A 23,298-nucleotide genomic window follows, 5' to 3' on the forward strand; every position below is an offset into this window, starting at 1 on the left:
CCTCCTCTCTCTCTGCCTGCCTCTCTGCCTACTTGTGATCTCTCTCTGTTGAATAAATAAATAAAAAATAAATAAATAAATAAATAAAACAGTCCCTTTATCTGATTATCTAATTACTAAAAGGATTGTTACTCATATAGAACGTCCTAAATGAAAAAGGAAATCAAGTCTTGGGTTGGTTATCTGCTTTTTTATTCTACAAACAAATACAACTCAGAGTCCTTGCACTGAGGGGCCTGGGAGTCTCTTTATTTGTTCATTAATAGAAAAGACTGTAAAGGAATCTGTTTCCATTTCATTTGGTATTGACAAATGGGCTGAGTTGGGGGATAATTCTATTATTCAGGGACATTATCCAATTATTTCTTCATTATGGCTTATATTTTTCCTCCATTCCTTTTTCTTTCTCTTAATTTTTTGCCAATGAGGTTGGAGAACCTTAAAAAAGGAATTTAAATCTTTCCATAGATTGCATCTAGGGGGCGCCTGGGTGGCTCAGTGGGTTAAGCCGCTGCCTTCGGCTCAGGTCATGATCTCAGGGTCCTGGGATGGAGTCCCGCATCGGGCTCTCTGCTCAGCGGGGAGCCTGCTTCCTCCTCTCTCTCTGCCTGCCTCTCCGACTACTTGTGATTTCTCTCTGTCAAATAAATAAATAAAATCTTTAAAAAAAAAAAAAAAAAAAAGATTGCATCTAGGAAGGAGAATCTGAAAGAGTAACGGGATTTTTAAAAAATATATTAGGAATTACATTATCTGAGACTTAATCACCTCTTCACTTGGGTAATGAAGAAATCAGAAGTTGGATCAAATGTGGTTGAGAAATGAACTGAGGAAAAATGGTTCAAAGTGATTTTTAAAATCTCTTATGTTTTTATTACCATAGAACATGTTATATTTAGGACTGACTTTCTGGAATTAATTTCTTAAGTTCACAAAAGTTCCTAGTATATAAATAAGTTATATACTATTAGCTTATTCATTTATTCAACAATTATTAAACCCCAAATATTCTACAATGTAAGTCAATATGCCAAGTCCAGTGAACTAAGTACAAGATATGGTATCTACCTACAAAGAACTTACTAAAAATTGAAAGAATCTGTAAGCTAGTGCCCCAAAAAACTAAATGGTGGATACATTCCTAAAGTAGCTAAAATAATAAGCCTAGTTAATTAGCATAGCTAAGAAAAAAAAAAAAAAGAAAAACTGTAGGAAAAGGCATATTACAGATATGAAGCATGATACATTCTTATTCAAATGATTATAAAACATTATCCTAATCCAACATTACCTCTCTCTTATTAATATGCCTCCTTACCTCTCCTTATGTCTTCGCTAGAACGATGGCATAGGTATTTTGAATTCAAGCCCATTCCTTGAATTCAAGTCTATTCCTTGAATTCTTATTTACCTACCCCTGGATCAGGTTTTCATAGAACAGTTAAAAGACTTTGGCTATTAAGAAATATCCCAGTCCATAAGGAGCTAACTAAACAGCTTTAAGAACACTGAGATCTTAGATCTTTGGTTAGACTGTGAGATTGGGTCTTATCTGTCACATTTTTGTTTAAGGGTATTTAGTACTCATTTAATATTTAATAGTAACTGGCTCAAGAGTAGGCACTCAGTAAATGTTTGCTAAATGAATTCAGCCAAAATGATTACTGGATTAACTGTGTGGCCACAAGTACTTAATACATAGGCTCTCTAACTACTACTGAAGACAGGTCCATGAAAAGAACCAAGATGAATGCTTCTGAGCATTTCTGAAACTTATGGTTCATTAATGTAATGTTGGAGACACAAATATAAAACATGAAATTTTACATGGTTTTCTTCATCTTTAGCATGCTATAGAGTTTTACAAATAGCTATAGCTTAAAATCAAGAAAATAAGCATGCATACCACATTACATACCTTTTAATTTAATTGCCAAATCGATATAGGACTGCAGAAATGCCATGGATACTGCTTGCCCTACATTAAAATAAAAAATTCAACAGATACTGCAAAATGCGTATCTCCAAAGCATCCGCGACTATACATTTACAATCATACTGATTTATAGGATTTCCCAAAACTGTTATTCCTTCATAAGAAATATTCTAATATATGGTACCCAATAGTATGCAATCATTTAAGAGGATTCTAAATGCAACTAATTTTCTGCACTCATAGTGCAAGGAAAATAGTTGAAGGGCTTTTTCTTGAAGTTAAAAGGAGTATATGTCTTAGAGATCCATAAGACTGTTAATATATTAAAAACATCAGCATGAATTGGTAATTTTTCTAAATTAGTAAATGTTTCAATATGTGCAGCCTAGTTGGGACATATGAACACTATGCCATTCTACAACATGCAATATACAGAATGCAAAAATAAAACCCACCCACTTTGAATCCTCTAATACATAATATTCCCTGACTCTGAAGACTCATACTCACAACCAGCATAGAAAAGCACTATGCTATCAGAAGCCACTACTGTCGTGTTAAAAGTCTCTTCTGTCAGTTCCACCGTGAGTTCCAAAGGCAACCGTCTCTTCCTATCTCTGTAAACAGTTTCTGCCACTTCATCATCTTGAATATCTAAAATGTTCAAAAATAAATTAATGTATATTTTAATGCATAACTTATATAAATACAAATTCTAGTGTATGACAAGCACTGTGATGGACAGTAGGGAAAACAGTAAACAAAACAGACTTAGTCCCTGACCACGTGGAGCTCCTATTTACAGAAAAGTCAGACAATAAACTCATCACTGAATAAACACATAGTTTTAACTTGTGTCAGTTTAAGGAAAGAAAATGGTACCCGAGACATTGTAATAGGGAGATTCAGATCCGGGGAGCCAAAGCCTTCCAGCTAGAGAATCCAAACTTTTTAGAAAAATGTCTTAGACAAAAGGAAAAATATATATGAAGGCTCTAAGACATAAAAGAGCCCAACACAGGGCTTGATCTCATGACCCTGAGATCATGACCTGTGCCAAAATCAAGAATTGGACACTTGACGAACTAAGCCACCCAGGTGCCCCAATTATGCTCATTTTTTATTTTTATTTTTTCAATTTTTTATTTAATTTCCATTTAATTAACATATACTCTATTATTAGTTTCTAAAGTAGAATTCAGTGAGTCATCGGTTGCATATAATACCCAGTGCTCATTAAGTTCATTTTAAAAGGAGAATCCTTATATTTTTTAAATGTACAGGGAAATCTTTTTGGATGAAACTCTATATTTGGGATTTGCAACAAAATAATAAGGGATGGGCAGTGACTGGAACAGGATAGCAATGCATTGATGGTGGTTGGGTGGGGCCAGGTAATGGATACCAGGAGATTTGTTCTATTATCCTGCTTACTTTATGCTAAGTTCATAATTCTTTATAATAACACATTACAAAGAAAGGAATGGAGGAAGACAATTTACAAATGAGAGTATTATTTTCATATGATTTCTAATACTATAAAGTAAAAATACTAGATCTGAATTACAGTGCATCTCCACAGGTTTCAGCCATGAGACTCTAGTCAGTCACATTACTCTCCCTTAGTATTAAATCTGAAACATAAGAGTTATACTACACTATCTTAAAGGAACTTTAAAACACCATGACACTAACAAGTTACAACTTCAATACCAAAATTAATAAAGGCCTATTTTCCTATTTACTATATTTTTTCCTTCTTATTCACATATTTTCATTTCCTTCCAGTTCTTTCTTATTTTCTTTTTTTTTTAAGATTTTATTCATTTATTTGACAGATAGATCACAAATAGGTAGAGAGGCAGGCAGAGAGAGAGGAGGAAGCAAGCTCCCTGCTGAGCAGAGAGCACGATGCGGGGCTCGATCCCAGGACCCTGAGATCATGACCTGAGCCAAAGGCAGAGGCTTTAACCCACTGAGCCACCCACGCGCCCCCCTTTCTTATTTTCTAATCCATTCTTGTCCTCTTCTTCCAACATCTCCCTGCTGAACCACAGATTCTTCATCTACGAAATGAAGGGGACATCAGCCAACTCAATCAAAGTAAATAATGTGTAGGAGAATAGCCCTGAAACTACATTATACTTCAAAAACACAAGCAATAAGTATAATAAAAAGGAATGAAATGGGTTAAAACAAGAAGTTTTAAATGTTACTGAAATGTACTCCCAAATTGTCAAGAATCAGATTTATTTACAATTACAAATCCAACAATATTTACTAGAATTTCATATCCTTATAGGAAAAAGAAAAGTAAAATACCAAGTTGTGGCTCCTAGGTTACTTTTTCTAAACATGGAAGAGACAAGGAGGGCTGAAAGAACCGATTTAGAAGATAAAGGCACAGATGTGGAAAGCTAGAAGCCTGGCATGTAACAATGAAATGTATTACACTCAACATAATACAGCATTCTTACCTTTTCTACCAAATTAACTTGATATTATTCAAAATAGGTTTCTCCGGGTATTTTCATATTCTTAACTGTCAAAACATTCTATGAGAAAGTTAATTCACTGAAATTTCACTGATCTTATGGGTGCCAAGCATAAATAGGGGGTGGAGGGGGAAGGAGCATCACAAAACTTATTACCCATATCTGGACTTGCCATGTCCTCATCTTCATCTTCTTGTATTTCTTCAATGTGCATATTACTTTCCACACGGGATATTATTAAATCAACATCATGTAAGACCAAAAATTCCACTGGCACTCCCTAGAAATACATTCATTTTTAAAATCATGACTAAAAATATGCCATTTTAATAAAAATGTTTTACTTGTTTGATATTAAAATGAAACTAAATCTTTAGAACTCCAGTTTTAAAATTAAATAAAACAAAAAAGGGAATTCCATAATCATTATAGAAAGAATCCAAAGCATATTTTATCTAAAGATAGTGTATACTAATGAAAGAAAAGGGCAAAAAACAACTAGTTGTCTCACTTGCCTGTCATAATTACATTATACTGAAATCTGCAACATTTCACACATAACAGCATGTCCCAACTCAATATAAAAGGAATACATACACACACACACACAACTTAATCATAAACAGAACCAATCAAAATTATTTAGATATTCCACAGATATATTCAAAATAGTATCTCATCCTATAACAATTCTGCTAAAATTTAGCTAAAAACATTTAAAACTACAATTTGCCCCAGGTATTTTAAGAATACCAAATCTAACCCATTGAGATTATTCCATTGTAATCTCTTTCACTAATACCCAACTATCGCATCTTAAAAACATGAAATTTTAGGCCACTAGATTATTTTAATAAATCATTCTTGATTGTAACTGTGCATGAGAATTAAGCTATAAAATAACTCTAAAGTGTCTGTTCTTTGATATCACATATTCATCTTTTTAATATTACAAAGTGAGCAACTTGTTACTTCTGTGGAAATAATAATGGGGTTAAAATGTATAATGATGAAAGTCAAACCAAATTTGTTTGGAGTATACATAGATATTGTGGTAATAAACTTTTTTATTCAAATACAATACCCACAAAGGAAGAACACAAATTATAAGTGTGTAGTTTGATGAATTTTTACAGAGCTGATACACTTATATAACCACCACACAGGTTAAGATACAGAGCATTACCCAGCACACCCAGAGGCCATCTCCTTGCCTCTCCCTGTCATCACCATCCCCCAAAGGTAATCACTATTCTGACTTTCATCACCATCTATAAATTTTGCCAGTTTGAAATTTACATAATAGAATTATATACAGCTTAAACTCTTTCTGTGACAACATTTCCCTTCTTTTGCTCAACACTATTTGTGAGGTATATTCAGGTTACATTCAAAAGCAGTTTATTCTTTTCCAATGATGAATTCATTGTATGAATATACTAGTATGTACCATATGCATGTATGTGTTTATCCACTCTATTGCTTAAGGACGTATGTTATTTCCAGCTTTGGACCATTATAAATACTAACTGCTAGGAACATTACCATAGCTGTCTTTTGGTGCACGTGTATACACATTTCTGCTGGGCAATGCTTAGGAATGAAACAGCTGGTTCACGTGATATATAAATAGCCTCAGCTTTAGGAAGCACTGCCAGATATTTTTCCAATTTTCATTGTACTAATTTACTCTCCTACCAAAAGTTCTTGTAACTCTACCTTCTTACAAACACTTGCTATTGTTACTTCTTAAATTTTTAGCCATTCTGGGGGGTAAGTACTGGTATCTCTAGTGGTTTTGTTTGCATTTCTATCTACAGTCTATTTGCTAATTGGATAAGGGAAATGCATCTTTTATGATGGAGAAAATTAACTGTCTCTACCCTAATTCAGTAATCAAAGCTAGCATCATTATGTGAGAAAACCAGACATCCTCCATGTTAGGATAAGATAAAATACAAATGAACCAGAAGTGTGAAGTATTCTTACCCAGAATGTTTAATGGAGCTAGGCAATCTGACTTCCAGTTTTTAGAAAACATAAGGGAACAAAGGAGCAAGGCAGACAAAAGCAAAAGAAAACAGACAAATCCAGAATATGGAAACCCTGGCCCGTTTATCCAAAAGGCACTATCATGGGGGAAAAGAAGACATTGAGACATTTAAGAAACACACCAAATGCAATTCATAATCCTTAACTAAATTTTGGTTCACAAAAAACATCTATAGAAAATAATTTTAAGATGAGAAAATTGGAGTAGGAATTGGCTATGAGATTACACTATGATATAACAAGTTACTGTCAATTTTGTTAAGTGTGATAATAAGATTGTGGTTATATATAGAAGAACAACAATAATTTTCAGAGTTTCATGCTAGATATTTATGGGTAAATGTCATTATATCAAGTATTCTTTGGAATGTTTCAGAAAAAAGTGACAGGTGAAACAAACAGAATAAAATATTAATTGCTGAATCTAGGTAGTAAGATATGGTTGTTCATTTTTTCCTACTTTTCAGTTTGGTAGATTTTATTAAAAAAAGAAAAAAAGCTCTGAAGAAAGGAATTAAAAAGGGGCTTTTAAAAACTCAGGTACTGGGGCGCCTGGGTGGCTCAGTGGGTTAAGCCGCTGCCTTCGGCTCGGGTCATGATCTCAGGGTCCTGGGATCGAGTCCCACATTGGACTCTCTGCTCAGTGGGGAGACTGCTTCCCTTCCTCTCTCTCTGCCTGCCTCTCTGCCTACTTGTGATCTCTCTCTGTCAAATAAATAAATAAAATCTTTAAAAAACAAACAAATAAATAAATATAAATAAAAATAAAAACTCAGGTACTAAGAAATATCCTAGGCATTAACACTTTCCCTCAAAATACTATGCTGAAACACAAACAACTCTTCTCCTCAGGGCTTCTGCACATGTGTCCTCTCGGCCTAGAAGACTCTTTCCCCACATATCCACAGGCATATTCCTTTGCTTTATTGTTTCTAATCAGTGAGGTCTTCCAAGACTACTCTCTCACCTTACCTTGATTTTTTTTTCCATTGTCTTTAACACCATCTGAAATTCTAGCTATACTGGTTTTGTATTTGTCTCCTGCCACTAGAATATTAGCTCCATGAGGGCAAAAACTTGCTTTTGTTCACTGTTACAGCCTCAGCCTAGGCCTGTGCTTGAAACAAAGCAGGTACACAATAAATACTTATGGAAAGGATAAATGGATGAGTATTAGTATTAGTATTTATTGATCCAATACAAATGTATTGGATCCTGTGCTAATTTAGCACTTTCCATTATTTCTTTTAATATACTGAACCCAACAACTCATTAATGTAGGTTTATTATTATTAACCCTTCTTTACAATGAAAAAGAAAGAGAGAGAGAGAGACATATAGAAGTCAAGTAATTTGCCCAGAGTTACAAAGTGGGATTTGAACTAGGCAATAAGATTCTATAGCATAAACTCTTAATACTATATTGCTAATTAGTGCCCTAGGAAAAAAATTCTGAAGAACTAACACAATACTAAATGATGTTTTAAACTCACTATACAAGGCTTATAATACAGTAATATAAGCATACAATACTATCTATACAACCAGTTCTATACTTTAAGGACCCTCAAACCCTTTGCCTGGAAAGGAGAGAGAAAGAATGATTATACCAACCCAGAATGAACATTATTGCCCTGATGAGAAGGTTAAAAAAAAAATTACACTGAATTTAATAAAGAGATTCATAGAAAAGACTCATCTATCCTTTACAGAAAATATCTTCACAGAGATAGCTATCTCATTACCTATCTTACTGCATGTTATACATTACTATATTACTATATTTTAGCAATTACTATATTTTACTGTATTTTAATAATTTAAGACATCAAACTAAGAAACCATCATGAATTTTAATTTTTCCAAAAAACCTATTTCCTAATAATAAATATTATAATTTCTTATTTAAGGATCTTGACCTATCAGCAAAAAAACAGCTTCAGAAATACTCTTTCGATGACCTAGCCAAAAAGCAGAGCATACTAGCCCCATACTACATTTGAACAATACTACGGTTTTCAAAGTATTTTCCTATTTTGTCTTATAAATTTCTTGTAAGTTATAAGGGAAGGTTTTGCGAATATTTCACAAATGAGAAAACTGAGCTTGACGAAGTTAATTTATTAATCCAGTCCCAGAACCAAAGGAACAGAATCCAGTCTTCTAACCATTGACCTGGTATTCATGCCATAGCCCTAGGCAAGAGAATTTAAGTTTAAATTATCAGGCAGTTCAGGGGCCCCTGGCTGGCTGGCTCAGTCGGTAGAGCACCCAATTCTTGATCTTGGGATCATTAGTTTGAGCCCTATGTTGGGTGTAGAGATCAGTTAGGTCAATTTAAAAAAAAAATTTTTTTAACTGGCAGTTCAAAAACATCAATTATTCAGCATATTTATATAATATTTTGAAATGTGCAGAATTAAAGAGTTCTTAACAATAAAGAAAAATTTTAAGAAACATAAGAAAAAGGAACATTAACAGAAATTTACAAAGGCAAATAAACGGGAATAAGCTTTTTAAAATGTTCAACCTCACGAGTAATCAAAAATATGCAAATTAAAACAGGAACTTTGTGGGTTGAGAAGATTTTTTTTTAACATGATGATGCTCAGTAGTGGCAAAGTGTATGAACAACAAGGAATTCCAAATCTTGCTGGTTTCTCGAGGGCAATTTGACGATGTATTCTAACAGCCTTAAAAAATCCCATCCTCAGGGTCCTGGGATCGAGTCCCGCATCGGGCTCTCTGCTCAGCAGGGAGCCTGCTTCCTCCTCTTTCTCTCTCTCTCTCTCTGCCTGCCTCTCTGCCTACTTGTGATCTCTCTCTGTCAAATAAATAAATAAAATCTTAAAAAAAAAAAAAATCCCATTTCCTTTGACAAACTTCACCTCCAGAAATTTAGCCAAAGGAAAGAACCAGTGATATTCAAAACAGCGTACAAAGGCAGGCATCATAGCACAATAGCAAGTAGTTAGATATAATTTTATGTGACAGGTAGGATATATAGCATGATCTTAATTTTCTTAAAATATATATATATATATTTATGAACATGAGAAAAGAGACAGACTAACAAATGGAAAAAAAAAAAAGAACACCAAAATGTTAACAGCCATAATCTTTGAATAGTGACAATTTATAGAATTTGGTTTCTATAATAAGCTTATATTATTTTATGACCACACATTTGAACTTTCTTTAAATAAGCAGACATTGTAGAGCAATACATAAAATAACTAACCTCTTCTGCTCTTCTGAAGACCACATTAGCATGCTGAGGAATGTCCACTTCCGAAGAGTCCCTTTTTCAAAATGGAAATAAATGTTTTATATGGCTGATCTGAAGAACAGTCATACAGGATGTCAACATAAAAGAGAACTATAAGTTCTTACACTAAAAACAATTTATGAAAAAAGATTACAATTTACTGAGTTTGAGATATTTTAGATATAAATAGAGACTAGATGTTCCAGTCTCCATCTCCATCTTCATTTAGCGAAGTTTAAAGGTCTAAATTTTAACCAAGCTAATAATTAATATACAGACTTTAGCTCAACAACTGGTTCTAACTATATTAAAATTTACTAGAGATCTAAGTTTATTTACAAGTGAAGATATTACCACATTTTAAAAAGAGAAAAATTCTAGTGCTTTGCTAAATACAGTGAATACATAATGTTTAAAATACCTTAACAAGAGTAGAACTCCTGCTTTCCCCAGAAGTCGCCAAGCAACCCATTCTGCAGTCCTTCTATCAGCTTCATATGTCGCTTGCTGACTAACAATAAAAACCAGTGGTAATCCTAGTTGGAGATGAACAGTTGAAACCTGTTGAGGGTCTTCAGCAACTTCAGTCTTCATTTAAAAAAAAAGAACAAAATGTCTTCACTGTGTGAAAACAGGGTTCCAACATTTGGATTTAAATTTTAATTCTTATTAATGAAGTCATGCATTAAAAAAAAAAAACAAACTACAAGCCCATGAAATAAATCTAATAGTGACAGAAATGACCTCATTATTTCCTAAGGTTAATCCTCCTGATGTACCTATATACTTAAAGCATTATAAAACTAATGTATTTACAAGGAGTTAAACATGAAATCACAACCCCAGGGAATAAGAGCATTATAAAGAAATTTAAAAAAATAAAATAAAATAGTGTAGTATTGATAAAGAGGTATTTCAAGGGAAATAGGAAGACGAAAAAAATTCTTTCATATAAAAATTTAACATGTAATGACGTATTACAAAACAAGAGGAACATCTGAGTTAGGACAGCAGCTTGAATATATACATCTAATTTTACTCCCTCCAGTAATCCCAGGGAAAGTATAGCAGGAAGATCTTCTTTAAAGGAGATAAACATACATATGTGAAGAAAGGAAAACAAAAAAGGCAAACATTTTTTGGAAGCTGAAGAACAGAATAATAACTGACTTAGGAGAATCTAACAAAGCAAAACAGTAAGCCAGGAGAGAGAAAGCTAAGAAACAATTCAATCAAGTACAGCATCCCTATAATTGCTCAGGGTTTTTCAGTGCCTGGTGCCTCTGGAACCAGGAGAGAAATACTGGAGGGCAGTAGCAGGAAGGCTCTGAAATAAGGAGGAATACAAGTAAAAGCTTTGGAGGAGTTAGATACTGAGATTCCCCTCCAAATCCATTGAGTTTAGGCAACTATTCCTCCCTCACACCAGAAGAAATCTGGGGGTGACTTCAGAAAATCTCAGAGTGTGAATGCCATGCCAAAAGTGGGGGCATTAAGTAACCGAATGCTAAGATGCCCCCAACTCCCTACCCACTCATTTCCCAGAATAAAAGTGGCCAGACTTCTGTCCTCTGGGCAGAAGATGGGAAGATCCTTTTCTGAGAATCATTAAGCCCAAGAAAAAGCCTGAGGATACTGACATTAGGGTTCTCCAAAAAGCAGCCCAGGTCTAATCACCCTATAGAATTCACAATTAACAAGTCTCATGTACATCCCTAGAACTTCCAATCAGCTTTTAAGGTTCATCTTCTAAATCACAAACAGATATCCAAGGAGTAACATGCATCTGAGGGAAGCCTCTAACATAAAAGATAGAACCCAGAACAAAGAGAAAAACAGATAACATGGAGATAGCACAGACTATTCAGGAAGCAGATTCAGAAAACCACCCCTGATAATCTCCAGGTGATGGGAAGATACTGCATCCATAAAGAAATAAAAATTAAAATTGAACAAATCTGCCAGAAAGTACATACAGCAAAAGATAGAAAATAGGAGAAAATGTAATAAAGGTGAAGACTGGTTCAAGAGGTCCAATGTCCAAATGGGAGTCCCAGAAAGAGAGAAGGGAGAAAAAATAAGGGAAAAAATCGCCACTGAAATAAACACAAAAGTTTCCCATGACTGAAGGAACATGAATTGCCAGACTGAAAGAGCCTACTGAGTAACCAAATAGTGGATAAAAGTAGATATACAGGAAGATCCCTTCTTGCAAGCTTTACAATTATTGATGATTTTTTTTAATCCTAAAAGTTTCTAGAGAAAAATTGATATTTACCCATGATAGGTCAAATTCCAAAATGGTCCCCTTGATTCCTGGTGCACCAATCTTGCATAATCCCAGTCCCTAAAATAGCCATTCCCTTGATTAGGTTCCATTATAGAAACTGTCATGGCACAATGCAGTGGGATTGTCCTGCTGGCTCTGATGGAAGAAGCTGTAATTTTTTGAGAAGGCCCTGTGGCTAGGACCTGTGAACAGCCTGTAGAAGCTAAGAGCAACACCAGCCAATGAGCAGCAAGAAAGTGGGGACCTCGTCCTACAATCACATTGAACTGAATTATACCAAAGCCTAAATAGGTAGAACAACCTGAAGAAACAGTTGGAGAACAATCAGTAATTCAACATTAAAAACTGAAAATGAGGAATAAGCAGTAAGGGTGGAGATCTGGCAAGGAGCCAAATCATTAAAAACTATTACCTCTTCCTAAGGAAGTGTGGCTTTCTTCTGTAAATGAATTGAAACCATTTAGAAATTGTACAAAATATTTTAACATGTGTGTTTAAAAATATTACTCTACCAGCAAAGGCAAGTATGAACTTAAAGGAGTGGGGAGAAAAAAAGGGAGGTATAGAGACCACATCAGTTACTTTACTAAAATAGAACATGAGAGATGGTGAAAACCTCAATTAAGGCATTGGCTGTTAGAATAAAGAATTCAAAAGATATTTAAGATGTAAAATTAGATGTGGGGAGATGCAGGATTTGAGAATGATTTCCCAGGTTTCTGCTATGAATGACTTGATAGTAAATTAAGGGATAATGGAGAAAGAACAGATGGTGGACAAGGACAACACATAGATGTTGGGCATACTAAGCTTAAGGAGAGATACATCTAATTAGTAGTTAATTATATAGATCAGGAAATCCAAAGAAAAATTTAACCTGAAAGTTCGGATTGGAGACTCAGTATAGTTAATGCTATAGAAACAGATAAGATCACCTAAAGAGTGTTTTCTGACCATCTATCACTGTGTGTGTGTAGCAAAGTACTCCAAAACCCAATGGCTTAAAATAACAAGAATCGCTTATTTTGATTGTATATTTGCAAGCTCATCTCTGATCCATGTAGCATTAGCAGGGCCTTTGGACAGGAGGCAAAAGGTCTGCTTTAAAGATGGCTCATTCAGGATACCTGGGTGGCTCAGTTGGTTAAGGATCTGCCTTTGGCTCAAGTCATGATCCCATGATCCTGAAATCCAGTCCTGCATTGAGCTCCTTGCTTCACGGGCAGCCTGCTTCTCTCTCTCTACCCCTCTCCCCTGCTTGTGCTCTCTCTCTGACAAATAAGTAGAATCTTTAAAAAATAAAGTGGACAGAGAGGCAAGATGGCAGAGGAGTAGCAGACTGAAATGACATCAGGTCCCAGGAGTTCAGCTAGATAGTTAACAAACCATCTGAACACCTACAAACTCAACAAGAGATAGAAGAGAAGAAGAGCAGCAATTCTAGGAACAGAAAATCGACAACTTTCTGAAAGGTAGGACATGCAGAGAAGTGAATCCGAAGCAACAGGAAGATAGACCGCGGCGGGAGGGGCTGGCTCCCAGCAAGCAGTGGAGCAGCAAAGCACAAAATCAGAACTTTTAGAAGTTTGCTCCACTAAGGGACATCGTTCCAGAGGCAAAGCAGAGTAGAGCCCTCATGGGGACAGTGTGGTCTCAGTTCCCGTAGGGTCACAGAAAGATTGGAGGTGTCTGAGTGTAACAGAGCTCGCAGGTATTGGAGCAGGGAAGCCAACTACAGAGACAGAGACGAGGAGTGAGCTCTCAGCTCGGGATTACCTTAAACCGTGAACCCCGGCACAGTCGAGCCACTGCTCTTCGAGCAGGGACTCCACAAGTGGCAGATCCAGAGAGGAACCCCCCCAGGAGGAGTGGCACAGGAATGTGTGGCAGGAGTCTGCTGGGTTTGAAGACTCCAAATGGAGCTGTGTGCCAGAGACAGAAATGCTCAGTCACAGGCTGGGTGAGCACAGAGCAAAGCTGGAGACCAGGAAGACAGGAGTAACTGCTTTTCTTTGAGGGCACACTGAGGAGTGGGGCCCTGAGCTCTCGGCTCCTCTGGGCTGGAAATTGGGAGGCCGCCATTTTAATACTTGAGCTGTAGGGAAAAGTTCAGGGAACAAAAGATCCCAAGAGTGAACCAGAACATATTACTTAGCCTGGCCCCTGGCAAGGGCAGTGCAATTCCACCTCGGGCAAAGACATTTGATAATCACTACAAAAGGACACCCCCACCCCACCCCACCCCACCCCCCCCACCCCCCCCCCGCAGAAGATCAGCAAGAACCTCCAGCCAAGACCAAGCTGACCGAACAAGCAGAACAACAGAACTCCAGAGCTAGGAGAAAGTAATGCATAGGATTCATGATTTTTTTCCCCATAATCCTTTAGTCTTGAAAAGTTAAATTGTTTTTAATTTTACTTTTTTTCTTATTCTATTTTTTAACTTTTCTCTTTCCTCCTATAACATTTTTAAACTAGTTTATCTTAACAATAGCTTTCTTTTAAAAAAACATCTTTTTAAACCTTCATTATTACAGTCATATTTTATCCCTTCATTGTATTGGACTTTATTTTTTGAATACATATAGGTTTTTTTAAAATTTTGGGATATAATTTCTTCTAATAAATCAAAATATACCAACTTAGAGTTTTTTTTAAATTTTCATCTTTATAGCATATTCTACCCCTTCATCGTGTTTACCCTGATTTTTGTATATATATAAGTTTCTCTTTCTTTAAAATTTTGGGAGGTAGTTTCTTCTAAGAGACCAAAATACACCCAAAATCAAATGGGTGGCTCTGTTCTATTCACCAGTCTAAAATAAATAAACAAACATATCTCTAAAGTTAGAATATAATTCCTTTTTTCTTTTTTTTTTTTTTTTAATTTCTATTTCTTTTATCCCCCTTACTTCTCCCCCTGGTTTTGGGTCTCTTCTGATTTGGTTAGCATAATTTTTTGGGGGTCTTTGCCACCCTTTTAGTATTTTATTCTCTCATTCATATATTCTTATCTGGATAAAATGACAAGGTGGAAAAACTCACCACAAAAAAAAAGAACAAGGGGCAGTACTAAAGGCTAGGGACCTAATCAATACAGACATTAGTAATATGTCACAACTAGAGTTCAGAACGACGATTCTCAAGGTGCTAGGTGGGCTTGAAAAAGGCATGGAAGATACTAGAGAAAAACTTCCAGGAGAAATAAAATCCCCTTCTGGAGAAATAAAAGAACTAAATTCTAACCAAGTTGAAATTTTTAAAAGCTATTAATGATGTACAATTAAAATTGGAGGCTCTTACTGCCAGGATAAATGAGGAAGAAGAGAGAATTAGTGATATAGAAGATCAAATAACGGAGAATAAAGAAGCTGAGCAAAAGAGAGACAAACAACTACAGGACCACAAGGGGAGAATTTGAAAGAGAAGTGATACCATAAGATGAAACAATATTAGAATAATTGGGATTCCGGAAGAAGAAGAAGAAAGAGAGGGGGGGAGAAGGTATATTGGGGCGAATTATAGTAGAGAATTTCCCTAATGCAACAAAGAAAACAAGCATCAAAATCCAGGAGGTGCAGAGAATCCCCCTCAAAATCAATAAAAATAGGTCCACACCCTGTCATCTAATAGTAAAACTTACAAGTCTTGGTAACAAAGAGAAAATCCTGAAAGCAGCTCAGGACAAGAAGTCCATAACATACAATGGTAGAAATATTAGATTGGCAGCAGATTTATTCACAGAGACCTGGCAGGCCAGAAAGAACTGACATGATATATTCAGAGCACTAAATGAGAAAAATATGCAGCCAAGAATACTATATCTAGCTAGGCTATCATTGAAAATAGAAGGAAAGATAAAAAGCTTCCAGGACAAACAAAAACTAAAAGAATTTGCAAACACCCAACCAGCCCTACAGGAAATATTGAAAGGGGTCCTCTATGCAAAGAGAGAACCTAAAAGTAACATAGACCAGAAAGGAACAGAGACAATATACAGTAACAGTCATCTTACAGGCAATACAGTGGCACTAACTTCCTATCTTTCACAATAGTTACCCTGAATGTAAATGGGCTAAATGCCCCATCAAAAGACACAGCATATCAGAATGGATAAAAAGCAAAACCCATCAATATGCTGTCTACAAGAAACTCATTTTAGACCCAAAGACACCTCCAGATTTAAAGTGAGGAGGCGAAAAACAATTTACCATGCTAATGGACATCAAAAGAAAGCTGGGGTGGCAATCCTTATATCAGATAAATTAGATTTTAAGCCAAAGACTCTAATAAGAGATGAGGAAGGACACTGTATCATACTTAAAGGGTCTGTCCAACAAGAAGATCTAACAATTTTAAATATCTATGCCCTTAACATGGGAGCAACCAACTATATAAACCAATTAATAACAAAATCAAAGAAACACATAGAAAATAATGCAATAATAGTAGGGGACTTTAACACCCCCCCTCACTGAAATGGACAGATCATCTAAGCAAAAGATCAACAAGGAAATAAAGGCCTTAAATGACACACTGGACCAGATGGACATCACAGATGTATTCAGAACATTCCATCCCAAAGCAACAGAATACACATTCTTCTCTAGTGCACATGGAACATTCTCCAGAATAGATCACATCCTGGGTCACAAATCAAGTCTCAACCAGCACCAAAAGATTGGGATCATTCCCTGCAGATTTTCAAACCACAGTGCTCTGAAGCTAGAAATCAATCACAAGAGGCAAGTTGGAAAGAACTCAAATACATGGAGGCTAAAGAGCATCCTACTACTAAGGAATGCATGGGTCAACCAGGAATTTAAAGAATGTAGTGATCCAAAGGGAAACGTGCACCCGAATGTTTATAGCAGCAAAGTCCACAATAGCCAAACTATGGAAAGAACCTAGATGTCCATCAATAGAAGATGTAGTGTGTATGTATATGTATGTATGTGTTCTTGGAGTGGTCGCAGTTCATTAAAACTACCACAGAATATTTCCACTTACACATGGTTATATTTGGATTTCAATACAACAATATTTCCAGGCATTAAAATGTCATCTCATGAACAGTGTATCTTCTATTCTACCTTTAATAAGCAAATACTCCTAAATCCCCCTCAGTGAAAGCAATAGGTCTAAGGAAAGGGAAAAAGATAGAGTTCATCTAAGTAAAATGCATAACTGTAATAAATTTTACATGTGAATGACCTAATATATTAAAATAAGAAACCTACAGGGCGCCTGGGTGAGTCTGTTGGCTGAGCCACCAGCTCCCGGTTTCAGCTTAGATCATGATCTCAGGGTCATGGGATCAAGCCTAGCATTGGGATCCGTGCTCCGCATGGAGTCTGGGTTGGATTCTCTCTCTCCCTCTGCCTCTGTCCCTCCCCCTGCTTATGCGTGCTCTCTCTCTCTCAAAACAGATAAATGAAATCTTTAAAAAAATAATAAAATAAAATATGAAACATACCAGAAGAGGAGCTTCCATTGTCTTAATAAATCTATGTATATTCAATGTAGTCAGTGGTGGTTCCATCAGTGTTCTTCTACATTGCTCAGTCAAATCCAAGACTTGTTTACAATGAAAAAAGTAGAGATGTGCATTTTTAATATCCTCAGTGCTACAAATAAAAAATTAGGGACAGATTCATTTGAAGAAGTTCAATGTATTGTCTTTCTACTATTCAGAAAGACATAGTTCAAATATCTTTATGTCTCATGTGTTTTAGTTACTGTTTTAGTAAAAATCTAAAACAGTAAAACAAAATAAAATGGACCTAAGCAAAAAGGAAGATACAGTTTTAGAGTTGTATTAGCAATTTTTTCCCTAAACTTCTAAATTAGGTTATAGTCAGGTCCACACAATTTTTTTTTAAAATAAAAGACTGTCACCTTGAGGACAAGGAGATTATCTTCGAATGTAGTTGCTTTTCTAGAGCTATGCTAAATAAAGCCTTGTAACACAAATTTTCTAGGTTTAATTTAAACTCAAATCTGTTTTGAATAAACTTCAGCCAAAACATGCCTTAAGATAGAAACCATGTGACAGTTTGTGGGAGTTTGTGAGTTAGTATCTGAAATATTACAAAACTCAGCAAATATGGCTTATAATTTGAGTTCTGGCATCCCTTCAATAAGAGAATTCAAAGATAAACTCATAGTGGGTAAGTAAAGTTTGCCAAAATTAAAATAGCATTTAAAAAATCTCCATATGGCATTAGCAGGGTTTGGCAAAATACTGCAAATTTTTATTTTTTAAATGTTATTTTAATTCTTGATACATGCTCAGAGATCTGAGGTTCACTGATTTCAAATTTAATTACAAACTAAATTCTAATAGATTCAATGGTTAAAGAAACAATCAGTCAAGGACTATAAAGCCTATTCTGTGTTAGGCCCTATACCAAATACAAAAGACTAAGATGAGTAAGATGATTCAAATTCTTGAGGGGCTTAGTATAAAGGACATACAGTTTTTTCTAATGTAGTCTGTAAGTGCTACAATATGCAAAGTACTAAGAGAAACAAAGAAATATTTCATTCTGCCTCAAGTCAGAGAGGAGAAAGAAGGAAAGGAAAAAGAGGTTTGTAAAAAAGATAGAACTTCCCGAACGAGATAAGACAATGGGTACTTTAGACAAAGAAACGATATAGCTAAAACCCAATTAAAGTACTTAATTTTTGACTCTTAAACTCAAAGTACTTAACTTTGGACTATTTAGGGTCTCATATGGTTACATATATTAAAAGCTAAGTTTTGAAAGCAGGAGGACCCAGTTGAGGTTGAACATCATATCATAACCTCTGAAATAATAAAATAATTTTGGAAAGTTATTTCATCAGAAATCATTGGTTGTAGGTAACAGAAACCAAAAAGGTGGAGAGGGGGCTTACTGGAAGTGTAGAAGCACATATCACAGAACACAAGGAAAATTCAAGCAATTAAATCAGAGAACAAATGTATAGATCTGAACAGCAGGAGTTCAAGGGATCTTCATTTTGCCATTAATATTTTTCAGCTCTCATATCTCTTTATATATAAAGACAACCCTCGCTGCTTTACTTCTACATGGCCAAAACATTCCTATGAGCAAGAGAGCCAAAACACTATATAATCCTATTTCTCCATGTCCAATTCCAAGTTCCTGAGAGAGGGGAATCTCATTTGCTAAGGTAAGCCAGTGGTCTGGTTGACCCTAGATCAGGTGACCACCTCTGATCTAACTGATGATAACATGTATGGGGTGAGGGGCTAACATCCTTGGCCTATACACAGACCCTTTAAGAGGGGAGTGTGGGGAGAAAACAAAACGTACTTGTATTCCTATAGAATGCCACCTCTTATACTACCTATCCTATACACCCTCCTTAACCAACATATAACTTCAAACAAATTCAGGCCCAACATGATATAATGATTAATATACTAGACCTACCCAGTGTTAACAGCTCCAGCAACTAGAATAGTGCCTAGTGTATAGACGGTATTCAATAACTATTTGTTGAATAAAAGAATGAACAAATGAAAGAAAAAAATGCATTCACCTCTCCTCCATTAGGAGACAACCCAAAGTCATAGCCAACTACTTCATCCAGAAGTCATGCCATAGGACTATAGTACTCTGAAGGCAAAGTCCCTCCCTATCATTTCAGGTCTAGGCTGGACTCTTTATCATCTTGCTATCCATGAATAGATGAATACTGAAACATCTCCAATATATTAAATATTCAAAAGTATACCAAAAAAAAAAAAAAGAGTAACTGGATATTTTAAAATTCTCATTTTAAAAATAGGGGAAGGCAAAAATCCTTACAGACCATTATCACGTCTAGCCATAGATCAGAATATCCTATGTATGTGGTATATCTTGCTGAACAGATTTTATAAGATAAATGATAGGACCTATATCTTCTGTGTTTTAAGCATGTCACCTTTATCTGCAACTATTCATCACCAGAAAAGGAATAAGCTAGGAACACAGAAAAATATACAATTAACTGGCAGCAAAACTGTAGGGCTGTCACAGAATCACCATGAGATGAGAACAACCAGGTTTCCCCCATTCTGGGATGGAAACTGGCAGTCAACACTGAGAGTTGCAAAGCAGCTGGCTAAACCACTGCTTATCCTATCTTGAGACTCAGTGACTTATAGCAAAGCTTGGTGGTTTTGTCAGCAAAAGTCCCCAAATGGTTAAAAATATTAATCTGTATATAGACAGTGATCATGCATCAAAGTTTTCTTTAATTCATTAATGAAGGAGTCCACAGAATGACAGTCTAATCAGAAGAGACAAGTGAGAAAAGGTGGCCAATGAGAAAATGCTGGCCAGTGTTGTACAGTGCAGTAAAAACATAACTTCTCTCTACAACCTTATTCCCCACCTAGCCACTTCCAAAAAATCATTTCACCTAATCAGCCTTCTATGCACTAAACTCTAAATTTACAGAGTTGTAAAATGTCTGGGACTTAATTAATTGCATGTGGTTTTATCAAATAGTCACTGTTTTCCAAGAGGTCAGCAGGAGAGCTAATTAAAAACTCTTGCATTGTTGGGACATGGGTTAAGGGTCTGCATTCGGCTCAGGTCATGATTTCAGGGTCCTGGGATCGATCCCACATCAGGCTCCTACCAACAGGGAGTCTGCTTCTCCCTGTGCCTGTCTCTTCCCCTGCTTGTGCTTCTCTCATCCTCTGAAAAATAAAAATAAAACTAAAAACCAAAACAAAAACAAAAACCCTTGCATGGTATAAAAAGGTCACATGATCACCATTTTGCCTTGCTTCCTATTAATTTTCCTGAAGAGCATTTTGAGGAAAAATCTTTAAAATACACTGGCTATTCCCTGTGTCTATAATTATCAAAGGAAAGAAATGTCAACCCTAGGTTGCCCAGGCAAAAAGTCAAAAGAAGGCCTCTACCTAAAATTGTAAGCTAGAAACTAGACAAGAAAAATAAACATTTAAAAAATTATGCTCAAAAACTGTACTTAAATATATTTAAGACTATTCTGACAGGGGCACCTGGGTGGCTCAGTGGGTTAAAGCCTCTGCCTTCTGCTCATGTCCTGATCTCAGGGTCCTGGGATCGAGCCCCACATCGGACTCTCTGCTCAGCGGGGAGCCTGCTTCCTCCTCTCTGCCTGCCTCTCTGCCTACTTGTGATCTCTGTCTGTCCAATAAATAAATAAAATCTTAAAAAAAAAAGACTCTTCTGACAAAGTAACTTAAAGAACTCTCAGAAAAAAATTCTGGAGTTTAGTTATGAAAGCTGTTATTTTATAACCTATGGGATCACTGTGGGAGATCTATTCCTAAAATATGCTTGGCCACTCATGGGATCACATATTGTGGCTTATCCATAGTGTCTTTGTTCACCTTAGCCTAATATCACCTCTGTATATTTAAATTCATTTTCAGACTATACAATGGAAGACAGTAACAATGAAGGAGATTTGCAGTTTCATTTATATATTCCCATCTGCTTACAATTCCTCTCGGGTAAGCCCATGATATAAACTCTGATGGAGATGCTGAGTAAGTAATGGGAAAGAAGCAAACATAAAATTGTTGACATATCCCTCTTGTACATACCCAATACTTTCCAAAAGGGCAGTTTCTGTGGTTAGAACAAACTGGTATGTAGTCCCATATACAAAAGCAGCTTCCATGACTGCTCTGTGTTCTGAAGAAAAGATAAGAGAGTTGGGAGACATAAGAAGTTAGTTTGTGTGACTCTCTGAGTACTGTCCTACACCCTTTGAAGCTCTATTATGAAGAAAAATTCCTTGTAGGAATCCCAGTTGAGAAAATGCAGGCAGTTAAAGAAATTATGAAAAGTCTATTATATTCAAGGAAAGAGAAGAGTTAATAGGAAATAGAAATGAGTTATACTTGAGAATATAACCTATGACAAATCTGTGACAGTTTCCTCCTCATAGTAGGGGGAAGACTATGCATCCACCATCCAATTTTTACATGTTATATTTTACATATGTATATGCCTACTTATTGTTTCTGGCTTGGTTTTCTTTTAATCAAAGTTATTCTTTTTTAAATGATTTTTATTAACATATAATGTATTATTTGCCCTGGGGTAGGGTTCTGTGAATCATCAGGCTTACACATTTCAAACTTATTCTTATATATAGTTTAAAAAAAAGCAATTCAGGGGCCCCTGGGTGGCTCAGTGGGTTAAAGCCTCTGCCTTCGGCTCAGGTCATGATCTCAGGGTCCTGGGATCGAGCCCCGCATCGGGCTCTCTGCTCAGCGGGGAGCCTGCTTCCTTCTCTCTCTCTGCCTGCCTCTCTGCCTGCTTGTGGTCTCTCTCTGTCAAATAAATAAATAAATAAATTTAGAAAAAAAAAAAAAAAGGCAATTCTGGGTGCCTGGGTAGCTCAGCTGGTTAAGCGTCTGCCTTTGGCTCAGGTCATTATCCCAGAGTCCAGGGATCAAACCCTGCATCAGGCTCTCTGCTCAGCTGGGGGCCTGCTTTTCCGTCTCCCTCTGCCTGATGCTCTGCTGACTTGTGCATGCGCTCTCTCTCTTTCTGTCAAATAAATAAATAAAATATTTCTAATAAATAAATAAATAAAAAGAAGCAATTCTCTAAAACATATTAAGAAAAACAACAATTTATCCCCCACCCTCCACCCCATTTCCAATTCCCAAGGGACAGCTACTTTCAATTCCTTTATTGTTTCTTTTGGTATTTACCTCCAACTCTTATCTCTTGATTTTTTAAGTGTTATCATTACTATTTATTGACTTCCCACTATGGCAGGTGATAACTTAGCTCTTTCCCAAAACCTCACCCCACATATACACTTCTATCCCCTCAATGATCCCAATATAGTTCTAATTTTTATTAGCTTAATTATCTGCATTTACATTGTCATAACTCAGCAAATACTATTTACAAGTGAGTCACAGAGTGCCAAATGAACATTTCTCCTTTTCCGAGCAACTTCTGCACTAGCTATTTAAATTTATTTCTATTGCTAAATTCTTCCACTGCTGGCGAATGCTCTCAATACTTCAAATAGATCGGGCACCTGAGCAGTTCCCTCTTCTTGGAGACACTTCTGCAGAGCCCACAGATTCACTGCAGTGCCTGCGACTGGGCCTGCTACACAGCTTCTATCCTGGGAACTCACTACTCACTTCACCATCATCCTGGGGATTCTCTTACTCTGTCTCTTGTGCTGGGTCCTTTGGCCTATTATCCACATCCTCCTGACTGATTTGCTC

The 23,298-nt window shown here is 36.1% G+C and overlaps 1 protein-coding gene across 6 annotated transcripts in view; it reads right to left on the reverse strand.

The window, feature by feature from the left end:
* The window catches only part of TXNDC16 (thioredoxin domain containing 16), a 107,099-nt gene that overhangs the window by 34,732 nt on the left and 49,069 nt on the right, over positions 1-23,298 (reverse strand). For all 6 annotated transcript variants that reach the window (XM_059373208.1, XM_059373207.1, XM_059373205.1 and 3 more), the window contains 7 exons: positions 21,643-21,733; positions 17,518-17,668; positions 10,173-10,339; positions 9,725-9,785; positions 4,588-4,711; positions 2,447-2,590; positions 1,919-1,978 (listed from right to left, as the gene is read on the reverse strand). In XM_059373208.1, the coding sequence (XP_059229191.1) occupies positions 1,919-1,978; positions 2,447-2,590; positions 4,588-4,711; positions 9,725-9,785; positions 10,173-10,339; positions 17,518-17,668; positions 21,643-21,733 (798 nt within the window). The remainder of the gene's footprint in view (positions 1-1,918; positions 1,979-2,446; positions 2,591-4,587; positions 4,712-9,724; positions 9,786-10,172; positions 10,340-17,517; positions 17,669-21,642; positions 21,734-23,298) is intronic.

The sequence above is a fragment of the Mustela nigripes genome, chromosome 13 (assembly GCF_022355385.1).
Source record: "Mustela nigripes isolate SB6536 chromosome 13, MUSNIG.SB6536, whole genome shotgun sequence".
In the NCBI taxonomy this organism is placed as follows: domain Eukaryota; kingdom Metazoa; phylum Chordata; class Mammalia; order Carnivora; family Mustelidae; genus Mustela; species Mustela nigripes.